The sequence below is a fragment of the Meriones unguiculatus genome, chromosome 17, assembly GCF_030254825.1.
Source record: "Meriones unguiculatus strain TT.TT164.6M chromosome 17, Bangor_MerUng_6.1, whole genome shotgun sequence".
NCBI lineage: Eukaryota > Metazoa > Chordata > Mammalia > Rodentia > Muridae > Meriones > Meriones unguiculatus.
Window position 1 is genome coordinate 60,454,754 of NC_083364.1, and position 18,808 is coordinate 60,473,561.

At 41.6% G+C, this 18,808-nt stretch overlaps 1 protein-coding gene across 1 annotated transcript in view; it reads left to right on the forward strand.

Annotated features, from left to right (window-relative positions):
• The window catches only part of Dcbld2 (discoidin, CUB and LCCL domain containing 2), a 64,641-nt gene that overhangs the window by 5,759 nt on the left and 40,074 nt on the right, over positions 1-18,808 (forward strand). The window contains exon 2 of the mRNA XM_021662045.2: positions 7,430-7,657. Within this exon, the coding sequence (XP_021517720.1) occupies positions 7,430-7,657 (228 nt within the window). The remainder of the gene's footprint in view (positions 1-7,429; positions 7,658-18,808) is intronic.

Consider the following 18,808-nt stretch of genomic DNA (forward strand, 5'->3'; position numbering starts at 1 on the left):
TGCCTTCACGAATGGTGATAACCCTAATCATTGCCAGAAAGTTGAACGAACTCCTATGTCATCTCTTTCAGATTCTGACATAAATTTTAGTTCTGATAATTGCCACAGCCTTTTCCTTTCCCAGCTGACAGGACAGGAAAAAGTAGATCAAGAATTCCAGTCATATTTCACTAATTGTGTCAAAATTTACCAGCTTCACAAAGTTAAACTTGTTTCTCAGGTCATTCAACAAGTGGAGTCAGTATATGAAATTAATGAGCTCTTCACTCCTCAACACTTAAAATCTACCCATTTCAAATTTGTGAGACCCGCTTTTCCATTCCCTGCTTGTGCTCCCCACCTCATTTACTGCTCGTAGAAGTTCTGCCCTGGCTCAATGAAAAGAGCCAAATTCTGGAAGAAGAAGACTCAGGTACGAAGGTAAAATGAGGTGATGAGCCTGTAGGTGGCCACAAAATGACCCAACCCTTAATGCTGCTCTTCCCTCCTGCTGTGACTCTGTAACTCAGCTACCCTTGATCTTCAGCCTCTGCAATCATGTTGGATTATGGTTGATCTTGCCCTTCCTTGCTGCCTGTGTTCTTGTGTATTCTAGGAGCTTGCTGTCTGGATATGAGGCCTGGCAAGGGTGGAGGAAGTGTAGTCAGGACTCTTGGGGTCATAGAAACTGAAATCCAGATCTGCTGGATGTACACGAGAACTTGCTGGAGGATTCTGGGCTAATTTTCAGACTAGAACTTACCTCACTAAACCAAGGGAAAAGCAGTTGCACTTCCGAAACCAGGGTTTCCACATTGCTTTCCTCTCTCAGGTTTCTCTGTGTGGAAGGTGTCATGGCTGCTGGAAGTTCCCAAGACTTGAAGGACTAAACTGGAGAAATTCTGGGGTTTTCCTTCTAGAGCAAAACACAGAAATTGGAGGGAGGAGTGAGTAGGCAGAGGGTGAGTCAGTACCTACCCATGGACCAGTTCGCTAACAGGGGGCACGAGGTCACATAAAACTGTTCAGAACTTCTGGACAGTCCCAGGAGGATAAGGCCCTGGGTAGACAAGGCAGTCCGCTCAGGATGGGAAAAGTATAAAATTTTTAAAGTGTTCTCTTTTTAACGTCAGAGCTTTGTGTGTAGTGTGGTTGTGTTTGTGAGGCAGGATCTCGCTCTGCAGTCCTGGCTGGCCTAATGCAAGCTATTTAGCTCTGGCATGCTTTAAGCTCTATGTAGTTCTGCTTCAGCCTTCTGACCATGGTGGCATGTACAGCCACACAGAGTTAAGTAAGTTCTTATTGAGTCAACACTGTTGCCTTGGAAGCTTCATGGTGTAGATCACTGTTAGTTGAGCTTATATAGAGCTGCAAAGGGTTTCAAAAGTTCTTATGTGGGGTTTGCTTCTGAGTTAAGCAGGGTGTTAAAGACTTTGTGTTTCATTCCTGTCTGTGGCTATGCATGTGAGTAGAGTGCATTGCCCTCCAGATGGCAATGGTAAGCTGACATAATGTGCATAACTAAGCATATTAAAATGCAGTACCTAGATTTGCTAACAGACAAGGAATTTCTGGGAGAACTCACCCTCCTGAAAGTACTTGTTGTATCTGTCCTGCTATAAACTGTGTGGAAAGGGCCCACCATGGCATGCAAAGGCTGTCAACTGAAGGCCTGGCTGTATTGAATGCGAAATGCTGTGAAACAGCTGAGCAGGATCTTCTAAGAAGGTAACAGGTTTTGAGGATTGGGATAAAGATGGGGGGTTCTGGAAGTTTCCAAGTGAGTGAGCTGCTCAACTGGAGTAGAAATGATTAGTAAGGAGCACCTCTCGGGAATTTATTATCATCCTCATAAGACCAGAGATCATCTGGGCCTCTGAAGTTGCTGTAAATTTTCAAGAGTAGTGGACCGTGGTTCTTCCTGTCAATTAGGTAGGTTGTAGCCAAAGTGTAAGGGTCAACACAAAAAGACAAAACCATCTGGATATATTTTTAGTAGTGGCATTGTACTATTGTGAGAATAGTCACCACAAATGTGTAGTAAGAACATGAGCGTGAAGTCTGCCCTGGCTGACAGGTGTGCTCATACAATACCTAATTCTCAGCACATGGTTGCAGACAGCCAAACTATAGCTTAGCTATGGTAGCTAACCTCAGGATCACAGTGAGTCGCTGAATAACACTAAATGGACTCAGGGGGCTTTATAGACACGTGTGGTCTACACATACATACACAATATGTAACATAACTGAAGAAGAGGTTATGAACTTGAGAGACTGGGGGACATGGGAGGAGGTGGAGAAGGACGAGAGGATGTAAATAACAGTCCTCCTGAAGTTCCCACAGAAAAATAATAAAGATCACGTGGAGGAGTGAGTTCAGTACCAGACAGAGTGATGGCGTTGTTTCATTTTCTAAATTTCCCCTGAACTCTGCATAAATATCTGCCTTATATTTAGTATTAAGAAAATAAGTAAAAGAAAGCCATCAGGCAATTTTTTAAAAAGGCACAAACTTAATTGCTTCAGTGAAAGAAGCGAAGCTGAAAAGGCTGCTCAGGAGTGCTTCGACCTGCTAGCATTCTGGAGGAGGCAACACCACGGACAAAAAGTTACAGTGACTGCCAAAGAGTCTGTGAAGGTTGGGAGCAGGCGTGGGGGTGGGGGAGGAAATACATGGTTTGGCCATTATCATCCACTCACGGATTTGCCTAAGTCCACTGAAAGCACAGGACCAAGAGGAGCTATAGAGTGGGCTGTGGGAGATGATTCGTCTGTTGATTAGTCAGTTCTAACCTCCCCTTTGTGAAGAGCCTGTGCACTAAGGCTATGTAAAAAAGAAGTCTATTTAAAACTGTAACCATGTTATTTGGAAGACATAACATGTGACCACCAGTAAAAAAACAAACAAACAAAAACACTGTTACTGTCAGAAAGAATTCACCTCAGAACACAGGATGTTGCCAGGGTCAAAGATCACTAAGTGAAGTTAAGCTATAGTTATGTTCCACAGTTTAGGAAACCTGGTAATTTTATAGCTGGTCTAGTACTTCTAGTCTGAAAATTCACTATGAGTAAAATGGTAAAAACTTCACTGTAGCCAGAGGAAACTGGATGTATCCTGAACAGTTGTAACTTTTCTTTATGATCTTTCTCCTATTCACTAAATGCTGTGAGGTTTTTCTTCCTATGTCACAGATGCATGCTGAGATATGACAAAGTAAGTGACTCGTAGAGGAAGTGTGGTCAGACTCACCATTTCACTGGTAAAACCAAAATCCTTGAAAACTCTGGGAAAGTATGAGCTGTAATGAAAGTCCACTTGCGCTCCATTTGGGGCGTAGTTCCTACAGGTTTCCCGCATTCATATTTGCTGTTGCCAAGGATACATTTTTAGAAGTCATGGGGCTCCTATTACTAAAATTCAGTAACTGTTATTTATTAGTAACCCCATCACTAATACACAAGGGTGACTGGAGGTTCAACCTAATTACCATCAGGGCACACAGTTGTCTATAAACCACACTTGGAGTATGGATTGTTAGAACAGCCTGAAATAGATTTGTATTCCTAGTAGCATTATTTCATGGTCATTTGAATATGTTTGATGTTTTCTGTTGGGGGGGAAAAAGTAAAAGAAAATTATTCAGTTATTTTCCTGGAACAGTATCAGAATTTGTTATCTGGCTTCACACATCCAACCTTGCACTCTTCAGAGGAAATGAGCACATGTTCCCTAAGTAATCCCTGCGTGCAAGTGCAGCGACAGAGCCGGCAGATCAAAGTCCAGTGTTCTTTTCCCGACTGAAATACGTTTAAAATAAAAAGTACACAATAACGGGCGCCCACCCTTTCTCGTTAGTTGATGGTCTTCCCTGGAGACCATCCAGGGAAAGAGAAGGAAGTTGGCAGTGATGGTGGTGGTGTTTGCAGAGTTAGTGATTTTGTGGACAGTGTGTGGACTCTGGTGTTAGAAGGGTTTGGGCATGTTGTTTGGTTTTGGTTTTCTAATAAACTTCCTCAGTTCTGTCATGTAAACAGGCACGAGTGTAGTGGGTAGTGGGTCCTGGGCACCGAGCATTATTTTTAACAGTGTACAACACTAGTCTGGAAATCCGGGGACAGTCACACGGATCCCGTTGTAGCATCTCCCTCTTTCTCTTCTGAACCTGGAAGCTCCCAGCCTCCAGTGAACATCGTTTGAGATTTGAAGATTAGTTGAAAGATGTTTTCTCTGTAACCTAAGAATGAAAGATTCACTTATTTCAAACACTGAGAAGGGCGAGCTACACCCTCCGCGCCAGCTGCACCCTGGGTGAGCTGAGCAGCGTTGCCCTTTGGCCAGATGAACTCAATTCTCTAGTGTGGCCCCAAGTCGCACTCTTGAACGGCGACATCACTTTTGTTTTGGGGCCGATCATTCTCTGACCTGTTCATCCTGAGATGCTTGAGTAGCATTCCCGCCCGGCCTCTGCCTCGGTTGCCGGTAACAGCCCTCTCGCTCCATTAGAGATACCTGGAAACTTGCTGAGCTGCGTGGGAGGGAGAGGCGCTGGGAGCCGAGCCCCTGCCAGCCAGCTAGGTGGCCTCTTTATACTTTTCTAAGTTTGGGTTTTAACTTCTAAATATTTTTATATATTTCAGGTGTTTTCATAGATTTACTTTCGTTTTAAGACTCAAAAATCACCAGGAAGCTCATTGCTACTTTTGAAGTGAAAGCAAGGGCACGATTTTTCCTTGACTTGAATTTAACATGGGGACCTTTGACCGTGAGAAGCGTTTTCCATGCTGCAGGTGCAGACCCTCTAGTACCGTGGTTCCTAATGCTTTTATTATACAGTTCCTCATGTTGTGGCTATCCCCAAACATAACATAGTTTTTCTGCTGCTTCATAACTATAATGTTACTGTTTTATGAATTGTAAAATAAATAACTGATGTTTCTTTATTATTATTATTATTATTATTTACAGTTTATTCACATTGTATCCTGGTTGTAGCCCCTGCCTCATCTTCTCGCAGTCCCACCCTCTCTCCCTTTCCTCCCTGTCCTTTCTTCCCTAGTTCACTGATAAGGGAAGTCCTTCTCCCCTACAGTCTTAACTTGAGTTTATGAGGTCCCATCAGGACTGCCTGGATCCTCTTCCTCTGTGGGCTGGCTAGGTTGCCCCGTCATGGGGAAGTGATCAAGGAGCAGGCAAACAAGTTCATGTCAGAGATTGTCCCTGGTCTCCTTACTAGGGAACCCACATTTCTGATGGTCTTAAGTGACCCCCTCCCCCGTGAAAGGGCAGGGATCGTGACCCGCGGGTTGAGAAACACTGTCAAAGCTAGTCAGGAATCTGCATGTCAGAGTGCCAAGAGTCACAAAGAAAATGTATTTCTTCATTTAAAGCAACATGAAACATGCAACTGCTGGCCTGTTAATTGTGGGTACACTGCCTAACTGCCCCTTTGAGCTGGGCTGTTCTGAACACATAGGTGATGGCAAATTCTGTCTACTTGGGTTAAATTTTTCACTCTTTGAAATGTAAAACATTCAAGAATGTTCACGGCAGCAAGCTGGAGGCATCTTTCTTAACTTGGGTTTCTGGTGCACGTCATCTGTGTGGAGAGGAGGGAGTGCTGAACTCCAGCACATATTTTAGAGCATTCTTGGCACAGGGCTGTAGACTTGTTGGCTGTGCCCTCTTGTGTGGGGGAGGGTGGGCCCAGGGTGGGCCCTCCACCCCCCCGCACCAAGCTTTTGCAAAAAGACAGCTCCATTTTAATTGCTTTTATCATCACTGCACATGCAAAAGTCCTCTTTTCATCAATTATTATTTTTGTTGACTTTAAACCATTCAATCATGGCGGAAGGAACAGAAAACAATTTATATTTTATTAAATCTAAACAGGCTCACAAAGACATCTAAAAATTACTCTGAACACTCTGCTTGTACTCTTGTAACACTGATTTTAAAATAACAGTCTCAGGTTGAATGACAGTCTGCAGGAAATACATAAACTGAGATGCTGAGTTGCCATCAGGTGCAGATTGCCAGCAGGTGATTTTTCCCAGTCAGCACTCTCCCTCCTGCATAACATATTTCCAAAGATTCAATTATCAAGAGATTGTCGTTTAAATATTGAAATCCCAGAAATCATAGGCTAGTTTCAAATGTTAGAAATTGTTTTAGGGTAGTTTTTGCCTTTCTGAGGGAAAATGTTAATGATTCCTCAAAAGTTACTTATAGTTCAGTTGTTTATTTTCACAGTGAAGATTTTTATAGTCTTATGGTTTTCCTTAGATGATATCCAGGAGAGAAGGGCATGGTGTTTTTATGGTAGCTTCGGGAGGAAATTGTAGTGCTTTGTGTGTGTGATTATGTAAAAGGCTGTTTTATTGTAAAAATCAGGTGTATTTCACACACATTTACTTCATTATTTCCTTATTTTTTTTATATTGTTATGCCACTATGCCTAGTTCTCATGTATGAATGAAAGCAGGGGTCAGAAATAGAGCTTAATGTTGACTCAGAGCTAAACTGATAGGAGAAGTGTTTGTTTAGGAAGCATTATTTATAGTCTCTTTGAACTCAAACATAGACCAGTGTGCAGTGCAAGTGTGGACTGGAGAATAAAACTGTGGACAGAAGCCGCACATTGTTTCAGGTGTCATTAAAGGGTTCAGACGGGCAGTTGTTAATGACTGAACACTCAGAACATCAACTGTGAGAAAGTTAAGATGCAAATAATATACTGTTATTAAAACTTTTAATACCCTCAGTTGCTGAAGATATTTCTGAATCAAAGAAATCCTGTTGCTAAGATATTAAAGTCATTTCTTTTCCAATCTCCAGGAAGCCAATAACTTTTTTTTTCCTTTTTATTGAGAGAGAAATAAGACATGGGAGGAGAGGCCAAACAGTTCAATTCGGTGGAATCTTGAGAGTCCTCCAGATCTTGCTTTAGTTTCTTTTGTCTGTATGATGACCAGTGGTCTGGAACATCTTCATATGCATAAATGTTTTCTCAAAATCCTGTTTCTGCTCAGAGACTTTAGCAGCTCTGTTTGTAAGTTAGTGAAGCTGACCACATCTTTACATTTACATTTACTTTGAATGGTTATTGTAAATACATGCTGATAGTCTCTTAACAGTAGGATTTATTTTGGCGTATATTTAAACTACTGCACAATTGTATGTTTGACTGGAAAGTCCTTTGAACTTACAAATTCTATTACTTTTAATTTTGGTAATCCTTGTTGATTTTGACCTGACTTGACTTCTCTTGGCTTCTTCCTGTGAGTGGATGTGCGAAGAACCCTGTCATCTCCTGTGTTCTTTATAAAGGAAGTACTGGCTCTGTAAACGTGTTGACATCATACATTGCTGCAGGTCTGTGTAAAAATCCTGATTACATGTATACTTAAGGTGGGAGAATGATTTGTTTGTTTTTATTTTTTTAAGGTGATGGATGTGGACACACTGTACTAGGCCCTGAGAGTGGAACTCTTGCATCCATCAACTACCCACACACCTATCCTAACAGCACCGTATGTGAATGGGAAATCCGTGTAAAGATGGGAGAAAGAATTCGCATCAAATTTGGTGACTTTGACATTGAAGATTCTGATTCTTGTCACTTTAATTACCTGAAAATCTATAATGGAATTGGAGTCAGCAGGACGGAAATAGGTAGGACATTAATGTGTATGTGTATGTTATATATTATTCCCTTGAATGGGTAGTTTTTAATACTTAATATTGAAGAGCGAGTACATAAAATGATGTGAGAAAATGTAGGCATCTCAAATTGAATCTTTTTTTGGGAAGGGGATTCTCCTCTGCTTATTTTAGCACATGCTCCCTTCATGTAAGGTGCACATGCTTCCTTCATGCAAGATATGCATGCTACCTTTCTACAAGATGCACATGCTACCTTCATACAAGATGCACATGCCTCCTTCAGGCAAGATGCATGCTAACCTTCATGCAATATGCAAATGCTTTTTCATGCAAGATGTATATACCATCTTTCTGATGATGCACATGCTACCTTTATGCAAAATGCGCATGCTTCCTTCATGTAAGATACACATGGTTACCTTAGTGAAAAATACCTATTGGTTACCTTAATACAGGATGCACATGGTTACCTTAGTGCAAGATGCAATATGCTACCTTCATGCAAGATGCACATGGTTACCTTAGTGCAAGGTGCGCGTGGTTACCCTCATGCAAAGTGCACATGCTACCCTCGTGCAGGATGCACATGGTTACTTCCAGGATGCTACTGTGTTGCTTCTAAGAAGGTAGAAGTAAATTTTCTAATGTTTTATGTTTTTCTTTGATCATTTTATTTATAGTCCGAGGATACAGATATAATTCAAACATGTTCGGGAGGCAATGTAACATGTAGCTATGGGTTTGGAACCAAAACTGCTCTGGATTAAAGCCCAAGTCTGCCATTAGCCTGCTGTGATCTGTAGGGAGCACCTGACGTCTGTTTTCTCACTTATGCACGTGTGTATGTAAAGGGCCCGGAACGGCGTGTGATACAGAGAACACAATGGTGACTATATTTCTAGTGTAAGAGCGATGGCTCTCAGAGCCGTGTGACAGTCACCTGGGAGACTTAAAACACTGCTGCCCTGCTACCCATCCGAAACCAACAGATTGAAATCGATTGTGTGAGACGGAAGCCTTGGAGTTATAAAAGCTTTCCAGGAAAATCTCCTTTGCTGCCAAGATTTAGAAGCTTTGGCTTAGAGATCAGTACCGTTTTCTTGTGAAAGGCTGAAAACTTCGTAAAGGTTTTAGTGAGCTGACACAAAGTAAAGAGTACGCTTGAATTCTCCGACTTCGTATAGAAGCATTTATTGGGATCAATATGTAACATAATTTTTGAGAATTATAATAGGAATCTGGTGTCTTGTTCTTTTATTATCCAGCTGTGGTCACCCTCTGACCACCTCCCCCTTCTCTAGCCGAGTCTTTCATCTAACCCGTTTCCTGGCTGCTGATTACCTCTGTTGTTACTCAGAATGCTTGATTAACCTGATGGCTTGATTAGCTCCTGCATGCCATCAGAATTTGATGTTGGGTAAGATTGCCAGGTCAGACCACCTGAGAGTGTAGGCACAGTGCTGCAATTCTGGTGAATGGTGTGTGGACAGTGCCTGCTGAGGACACCCAGTAGGTAGTAGCACTCTGTGAGCATACCTGAAACAGCAGTGAAAAAGGAACACTAGCCTAGCACTTCATAGAAAACAAAAGAAGGAAAAGTAAATTATATACACACACTAAGGACTAAGTTAAAAATAGGAGAGGTTCTGGTAAAACCAATGGCCTCATTTCGTCTATACATAATAACATTTAGGAGGAGAAGAGAAAGGGAAGGAGGCTGAAAGTAATGTTTAAGTCCTGGTTATTCTGATCAGAGATAACTGATTTCAAAAAGACATTTTTAAATTAGATTTTGTTTGCTTTTTTATTTTTTTATTTGTTTTAATATATTCAGTTTTTTTTCATTTGTTATTTTACTTTTCTCCAAATTTTTTTAATTTTAATTTTTATTAATTACAGTTTATTCACTTTGTATCCCACCTGTAGCTCACTCCCTCCTCCCCTCCCAACCTCACCCTACTTCCCTCTTCTCCACCCATGCCCCTCCCCCAGTCCATTGATAGGGGAGTTCTTCCTCCCCTTTCTTCTGATCCTAGTCTATCACGTCTCATCAGGACTGGCTGCATGTCTTCCTATGTGGCCTGGTAAGGCTGCCCCCTCCCCTCAGGAGGTAATCAAAGAGCAGGCCAATCAGTTCGTGTCAGAGACAATCCCTGTTCCCATTACTATGGAACCCACTTGGACACTGCACTGCCTTAGGCTACATCTCTGCAGGGGCTCTAGGTTATCTCCATGCATGGTCCTTGGTTGGAGTATCAGACTCAGAAAAGACCCCTGTGCCAAAAAAGATTTTTTTGGTTCTGTTGCTCTCCTTGCGGAGCTCCAGACCCTTCCAGGTCTTTCCCTTCTTTTATAAGATTCCCTACACTCTGCCCAAAGTTTGGCTGTATCTCAGCATCTGCTTTGATACCCTGCTGAGTAGAGTCTTTCAGAGGCCCTCTGTGGTATACTCCTGTCCTGTTCCCTGTTTTCTCCCTCTTCTTATGTCCATCCTCTTTGCCTTTCTAAATGAGGATTGAGCATCTTAGCCAGAGTCCTCCTTCTTGATTAGTTCCTTTAGGTGTACAGATTTTAGTATGTTTATCCTATATTATATGTCTAATATCCACTAATGAGTGAGTATATACCCTGTATGTCTTTCTGCTTCTGGGATACCTAACTCAGGATGATCCTTTCTAGATCCCACCATTTGCTTGCAAATTTCATGATTTTCTTCTTTTTTAATTGCTGAGTAATATTCCACTGTGTAAATGTACCACAATTTCTGTATCCATTCCTCAATTGAGGGGCATCTAGGTTGTTTCCAGCTTCTGGCTATTACAAATAAAGCTGCTGCAAACATGGTTGAGCAAATGTCCTTGTTGTATACTTGAGCATCTTTTGGATATATGCCTAGGAGTGATATAGCTGGATCTTGAGCACTATTCCTAACTGTCTGAGAAAGCGCCAGATTGATTTTCAGAGTGGTTGTACAAGTTTACATTCCCATAGCAGTGGAGGAGGGTTCCCCTTTCTCCATAACCTCACCAGCGTGTGTTGTCACTTGAGTTTAGCATCTTCAACAAATGGTGCTGGTCTAACTAGATGTCTACATTTAGAAAAATGCAAATAGATTCATACTTATCACCCTGCACAAAACTAAAGTCCACGTGGATCAAAGACCTCAATATTAAACCAGATACACTAAACCTGTTAAAAGAAAAAGTGGGGAAGAGCCTTGAACTCATTGGCACAGGAGACAACTTCCTGAACAGAACACCAACAGCACAGGCTCTAAGAGCAACAATCAATAAATGTAACCCCATGAAACTGAAAAGTTTCTGTAAAGCAAAGGACACGTTGTCAGAACAAAACGACAGCCTACAGACTGGGAAAGGATCTTCACCAACCCTATATCTGACAGAGAGCTAATATCCAGACTATATAAAGAACTCAAGAAGTTAAACAGCAACAAATCAAATAATCCAATTAAAAAATTGGGTACAGAGCTAAATAGAGAATTCTCTGTAGAGGAATATCGAATGGCAGAGAAACACTTAAAGAAATGCTCAACGTCCTTACTCATCAGGGAAATGCAAATCAAAATGACCCTGAGATTCACCTTATACCCATCAGAATGGCTAAGATATAATATGTTCTTAATTAAAATAGAATTTTATCACCTCTCCCTTTCTTCCCTCTAGCCCTTCCCATGACCCTTACTCTCAAGTTGATCGCCTCTTTCCTATATCTAGGTATATGTGTGTGCACAAATATATATAAATACGACCTGCTGGGTCTGGCTGGTTTTGTTTCTGTGTATATTGGTTCAGGGCTGACCACTCTGCATTGGACAGCCAATAAGGGGGCTTCCTGGAAGAGGTTAATTTTCCTTCTCCCAGCAGCCAGTAGTAGCCTGTAATTTTTCTGTCTGGGTAGGACCCCTGCAAAGTTTCTCCCTTCCACATTAAACTATCCGTTGATATTGCCATTGTTCTGGTTGTGTCTGTGCAGCCATTTCTAGGAGAGACTGTTTCATTGCCTTCATCCTGATAGTCTGTCTCTTCGAATCTTTGAGCCCCCTCCTCCACAGTGTAACCTGAGCTGTGGAAGTAGGAGCTGTGGTATCCATTGGGGCTGGACTCCCCACGATCTGTTGATGTCTGCATTGTGGCCAGTTGTGGTTTTCTGTGATGATACCCATTTTCTGTAAAGAGAGGCTTCTTTGGTAAGGGATGGTGGCTATACTTCCCTATGTCTGTGGGTATGAGGATAAGATTTAGAATGTAGTCAAGAATTCTGCTACTCTGGCAAAGTGGCAGTAGTACAGTCTAAGATCCATGACCTCGCTACCTCTGGGAAGCTGGCTAGGTTTCCAGGACCAGGTATGATTTTCCTCCTTTTGAATGGGCTTTAAGTTCAAGTAGACAGCTGTTGGTTGTCACAGGCGTGTGAATGGTACTTACCATATTTTTTATATATCATGTCATGCTGGTAATTGCCATGGTTCATAGGTGTTACATCCCCCTCTTGACAGCTTGCATAGTATTTTCTGGAACCACGAGCACTATATCACAGGAAAAGGTCAGAAAATAAAAAGATAGAAAATAAAAGGTAGTTGAGACCATTAAACACCAGGTCAAATCCAGCTTGAATTACTGAAGTCCTGGGTACTAAGTGTATGATATTTTAAAGCTCATTAGAGAAATTTTAGGCATTGGTTATTTACTGATAATGAAGAATGATTGTTTTAGTTGTGAAAAAAGTACTTCTTTAAGAAAAGATGATAAGAAAAGGATAAGCCAAACAAATGGGGTCATGGAGGAGGTTACTTTCAAATATTTGTGTGTGTGTTTGGAAATTTCCATGATAATGTTTTTAATAAGATGAGCAAATTCTGTATTCAGAAAATGAACTGTGGCTTATGAAGAGCAGCAGTGGCATGGGAGACAGTTGTTGGGGGCATGGGTTTAACATGGCTCTTGTCTATCCAGAGCTTCCAGAGCTCCTTGTGAGAGTCCTTCCCACCAGCCATCACTGCCCAGGTTTCAGTCATCCTCTGCACTTCTTTTTTTTCCCCAGCATTTTTTTTATTTATTCACTTTGCATGCCAGCTATAGCCCCCTCCCTCCCTCTTCTCCTCCCCTAGTCCACTAATAGGGGAGGTCCTCCTCCCCTTCCTTCTGACCCTAGTCTATTAGGTCTCATCAGGAGTGGCTGCATTGTCTTCCTCTGTTACCTCTCGATTACCTTCCTGGTAAGGCTGCTCCCCCCACCTCAGGGGGAGGTGATCAAAGAGCCAACCACTGAGTTCATGTCAGAGACAGTCCCTGTTCCCATTACTAGGGAACCCACTTGGATACTGAGCTGCCATGGGTTACATCTGTGCAAGGGTTCTAAGTTATTTCCATGCATGGTCCTTGCTTGGAGTGTAAAGGCATGAGATGGAATTATAGTTGGCCCTGCTGCCATGCGATTACTGTTTAATGGTCTCAACTACCTTTTGTTTTCTATCTTTTTGCTTTTCCTCCACACCTTCATCCTTTGCACAGGGTATAAAACTACAGGAAGATCAGAGGGCAGAGTAATGATAGCTGCTGCTGACTCAGCTCAAGTGCCCCTTTACCTCATCACACTGACAGGCGCTAGTACTCCATGGCCACACAGTCCGTGGTTAGTGGTAGGGATGTGTTTCCTGACACACTGATCCTTTTAAAATGAGCATTTAACATTCTGGTCCCTGTACCTCTGCAGAGGATGATAGAAGAAATCCATAGGGGCTTCAAGACACGAATGACAGAGGTTCTGAGTTCTTTATCATTTCTAGTCTTGTCTCACTGCCTTTTCAGAACAGAGGCAGGCCCATTTAGTTGCACCCATACAGCTACGCTCTCATTTCCCCATAACTAGCATCCATTTGGTTGAAAATTAGATTTGGGGTTTTATAAAAGTTAATTTTATTTCCTTAAGAAGTAGTATTCTGGAATAATCAGAGGAAACAAATAGAATAGTTTCTAAAGGAATGAGCTTTAACTCATTTAACTGACAAGGTATTGATTTACTTTGCATCTGGGTGTTACTTCTTGTTCTCTTTTATGTGCTGTTAACAACATTATTTTTTATAACTTTCTGAGTTGCTAAACTGTGAAGTTTTTGAAATAACTTACTATCATAGTACTATGAATAGAAACATTGATGGACAAGTGACATGTTGAATGATAGTTTAAAATGTCTTCTCAGATCTGAAGTCTATTCCCGCTTAGGCAGACTGTATTATAATAAGAAAAAAATTAAGCCTTGACTTATACTTTTTGATTTTTTTAATCCTAATGTAAAGCACAGAATATCCTAGATTTATCTTGCCCAGATTTTGAAATTCATTATTTCTTCTGGAAGTCTTTTGTTCTTTTAATATAGAATAAAATTAGAAATCAGAATCTTTTTTAGTTGAAGAATGGTGGCCTGCAATACCCTCTAAAGACAGACTTCATAATCTGATGTGAGAACACTCATAGATTGTGTATGCATGCATAAATAGTTGTGTGTATACATTGCATGTTTTTATATTTCTGTGGCTGTAGTTCTTAAAAATGTTAACTTTGTACTGATATTTTAGTCTTTCACTAGTAGTTATATGGGTCATCCAATCCTTTTCTGGGTATATATTTTATAACACACTTCTGATAATGCGATATCTGGCTGTCACTGGCCTTTTGTTCAGTGCTCACACCAGAAAGTCAAGAATTACTTTTTTTTTTGGTCTGGAGTATTAGCTTTTTGACACTGTCCAACGACATTGTCATCAGCAAAATTCATACTGGAGAGCTGTGCCGTGGAGTTACCAAAGCAAAAATCTCATCATGTTCTGAGTCAGATCCTGGAGTATGGCTGCAGCTGGGCCATGCCTGCATGTTTGTCTGGAATCTCCACCTAAGGAAATGCTGCCTCCACATTGTTAAAAAACCAAACACCTTCCCTTCTCTCCCAGACCTTTGTATGGTTACACCATCCATTTGAGGTATGGTTTGGTTCGTTTGTGAGTCTTCTTAGAAATTATTCAAAGTTTTTATATACCCCATAAAAGTTTGTTTTTCCAGAAAAGCTTTGAGAGAGCTTTCTTGGCATGCCATGCATGCTTCCCTGTTGCTTGGCAACAGGTCTTATCTTACACGTGACGACCCTCTGCTTGTTAGACTAGCGTGGTGGGCACGAGGACTGCTCACTGAAGCAGACTATGTTGAAGCTGTGAGCCTTAGGAGAGCCAGCACCTTTACACTGTGCCTCTTCAGATGATTTCACCAAGAAATGTAAGCAGAACATGAAGTTCGCTTTTAGCTAGAAGTTTGTTGTTTTTCCGGAACATAGATCTTTTGTTTGATTTTTTTTTTTTTTTTTTTTTTTTTTGAGACAGGGTCTCATAATGTAGCCCAGGCTAGCTTCAATCTTGGAATAATTTTCTTGCCTCAGCTTCTTAAATGCTGGCATTATAGCCATGTACCACCAAACTAGCCTTCAGATAATAATTTTTTAACCAAATTACATTTATTTGGGTGTGCACACATGTGTTTGTGTGTGTGTGTGTGTGTGTTCATGTGTGTGCATACAGATCAGAGAAGGACTTGTAAGAATTGGTTTTCTTTTTCAACCATATGAATCTATAGGAACTAACTATGGTCATCAGACTTGACAAGTGCCTTTATCTGCTGAGCTGTCTTGCCAGCCTCAGAAAATAACTGTTAAATCACTCTCAGAGAAGGAGTGTCACAGGGAGGGAGAGAGTCTATAGGAAGTGTGTGATGAGGCAAAGCAGTCTAACTTAGTGAGAACCTTAATCCTCAGGATGCTTTGGATGCTTTGGTCTGCCATGTTAGTACACCTGCATTTGGAAGGCAATTATACTTAACAATCAAAGACTTTAAAACCAGCTGCATTCCTTCCCTGTGCTTTGGATAAGTGAACATTTTTAACATTTCAGATTATGTTGGTTTGATGAAGGTGGCACTGTTTTTGTATTGAGGATACCGATGGTTGGCTTGGGTGGTACTTTGAAGCATTAAGGAACTTAACAGAAGTGTTAGGATGATGTTTGTTGCAGCGTTAGCATTATTCACTATGTGGAAATTTAGAAGTGAGTCCAACTTCCCACTACAAAATGATGAAGTTCTGTCTGTGGTGTGACCAGGTTTGGGTAGCTACTAGCCTAGCCATCCTCTCTGAACTCAGCACACATTTCTGTACCTAGAAGAAGAGCTTGGGGGTCATTTGTTGCCGATGTCTGGATTCTTAGACCAGCAGCTTCAGTGACTGGGCTGCTTTGTTCCTCCCACCACTGCAGCATGCTCTCTGATTTGATTGGTGTCGCCGTCCAGGGTGTGTGCTGAGTCTGCGCGTAATCACTTGTGTCTCCATGATGGTTCATTGTGTGCACTGTTTATGTTTGCTGGCCACTTGAATGTTTTCTTTTGTGAAGAGTGTTCATTTTCCTGTACTTTTTCTATTGTTTACTTCCACGCTGTTTTTCTCCAGCACTATGTTGCTGTGCTTGGCTGTGAACTCACAGACTCAAATGATCCTCCTGTTTCAGCTGCTCAAGTAGCCAGGACTGCAGATGTGTCCCAATACCTGGCTCTCTTGATTTTGTTTGTGTTCTTATTCATTTGTAGGAGTTCTGCAAATACAGTCCAGTTGTGAGTTCCTTTTGGACATGAACATTGTAAATATCTCCCCTCTTTCTATGGGCTATCATTATACTTTTATAGTATTGCTGTACTTTGATAAGCAGACATTAAATTCAATTTCATTTTACTGTAACACACATTGATTATATTTTCCTTTTATGACTAGCACTCTTGTCTTTAGTATATTTTGTCCCATTTCTTAGTCATGAAGGGGTTTTGAAGGTTTTCTCTTAGAACCATCTATAGATACTTTCTTGCTTTTTCTAGAGTTGATTTCATTGTATGATGTGTGAGATAGGAGTTAGATGTCATTTTCCTGTGTAGCTTTTACTCACAGAAAATGTGCAGATACTGGATCTATCTATTAAGAAGGTCTAGTGAACTAGCTTACCTAATATCAGAATGCACAATCACTTTCTGATGGGAAAAAAAATTCCTAAAATAGGCATTACTGTCTTCTTTTAATTAATTTATTTTTTATTTACTTTATATTCTGGTTTTAGCCCCTTCCCTCCTCCCCTCCAGTCCCACCTTCCTCTTTTTCCCCCTTTGCCTATTCCTCAGAAAAGGGGAGCTCCCTTTCCCATCCACCCCAGATTATCAAGTTGTTCCCCTGTGGCCTGGCAAGGCATTCCCATTAGGGGAAGTGATCAAAAAGCTAGCAAGTGTGTCTGTGTCCAATGCAGTCCCCACTTCCCTTACTAGAGGACCAACTTTAAGCCTAAGCTGCCCATTTGCTACATCTTTATAGGGGGCCTGGATCCAGTTCCTGCATGGTCCTTGTTTGATGATTCAATCGTAGCAAACCCCAATGGGCCCTCGTTAGTTGGCTCTGTTGTTTTTCTTGTGGAGCTCCTGTCGCTTCCGGGTCCTTTTCTCTTTCCTCCCACTTTTCCCCCAAGACTTCCTATGCATCATCCAGTGCTTGGCTGTTAGTCTTAGCATCTTTTTTTGAGGCACTGCTGGGTAGAATCTCTCAGAGGACAATTCTGACATGCTCCTGTCTGCAAGCTTAGCAGAATATCATTCATGTCAGGGGTTGGCATTCACTCATAGGGTAAGTATTTGGTTGGGCCAGACATTCATTGGCTATCTCTGTGACAAGCTGGAGACCTCAGTCAGGGTAGGCTCCTGGGATGATATTCCCAGGGTAGGCTCCTGGGAGGATATGAGGGAGAATCAAGCAGAGACTCCTAGTAGCAGAGGCCATAGAGACTGAAAAGGACATTCTAACTAGACTAGTCTCCTAGTAGATGGAAAGGAACACCAACCTACTCACAAAAACTTCAACTCCAAATTTACCCAGACTACAAGATGTGCAGGGAAAAAGATCAAATAGAGCAGATTGAGGGACTACTCATCACTGTCTTCTTAAAGGAAAGGCAAATTCATTCTTAGTGATCTTCTTGCATCCTTTAAAATATAGTCAGTATCTGGTGTATCTCCTTTTAAATTCAGTGTATTTCACAGAATTTAAGTCTATTTCTTAAAAAAAATAATAATTTATGCTTCGGACAGTGTCCTGTATAGGCGAGTCTTTGTGGAAGCTGCTAAAACTAAGGCTAACTATCTTCACAAAAATAGGGTTTTCAGCCACAGTAGGAGAGCGCTCCTTCTAGGCCCTGTCATTTAAAAGAAGCATACTAAGCCACAAAAGGGGCCAACTTAGACAAATGCCCTCCCTCTGACCTCGAAGTACAAAGCCATGAGCCTTGAAAGGTGAGTTTCTCAAAGCTGTTATGCTGTTTAATGAGCGTGTGTGCTCTAAATTTCTCTTGAGAAGGACCACACAGTGGTTCACTCTGCCTGGGAGGCCCCTCTGTTCATTTGCTCTGGTCTCATTGCACCAAGCCCTTGGAGTGCTAAAACTGTGCCCATTGCATTTCATGACGGGGTCCTGGGTCAGTGGCAAGTACTCAACATTTCCTTTGAGAATTCTAAATTTTGCTGTGGCGTCTGAGGTGCTCCTATTCCAGGTTCTGAAGAATTGTCCCTAAACCCATTCACTTATACAGTAAGAGAAATGCTCTGTAAAGCAACACTGCCTCCCTCCCAAGTGTGTGTACACAGTTGTGTGCTTCCTGTCTGGGTCGTCCTTCTGTGCTCCCACTTCCTCCGTAAGTTACAGCTCCTAAGACATTGTGCCAAGGTGCACCTCCGTACATTGAGTTTTCATGCAGTTAAGAGCACGATTTCTGGATTACTTGTTGTTGCTGTTACTTTTTTTGCTGTTATAGTTTCAGACAAGGATAACCCAAGCTGTCCTGAAATCCACTTTATAGCTCAGGCTGGTCTGGAAATATTAGCGATCCTCCTATCTCAGCTTTTTTTTTTTTTTTTTTATTCTGAAAAGAAAACATGATTTTAAATATCCCTATCTTACCCATGTATCTCAGCTTCTTAAGTTCTGGGGTTACAGGATATGTGCAACCCAACCAAGCTCAGGATCCCGGCTGCTTAACTGCAGTAACCACATCAACTGCGACTTTGGTGGCTCTGACCC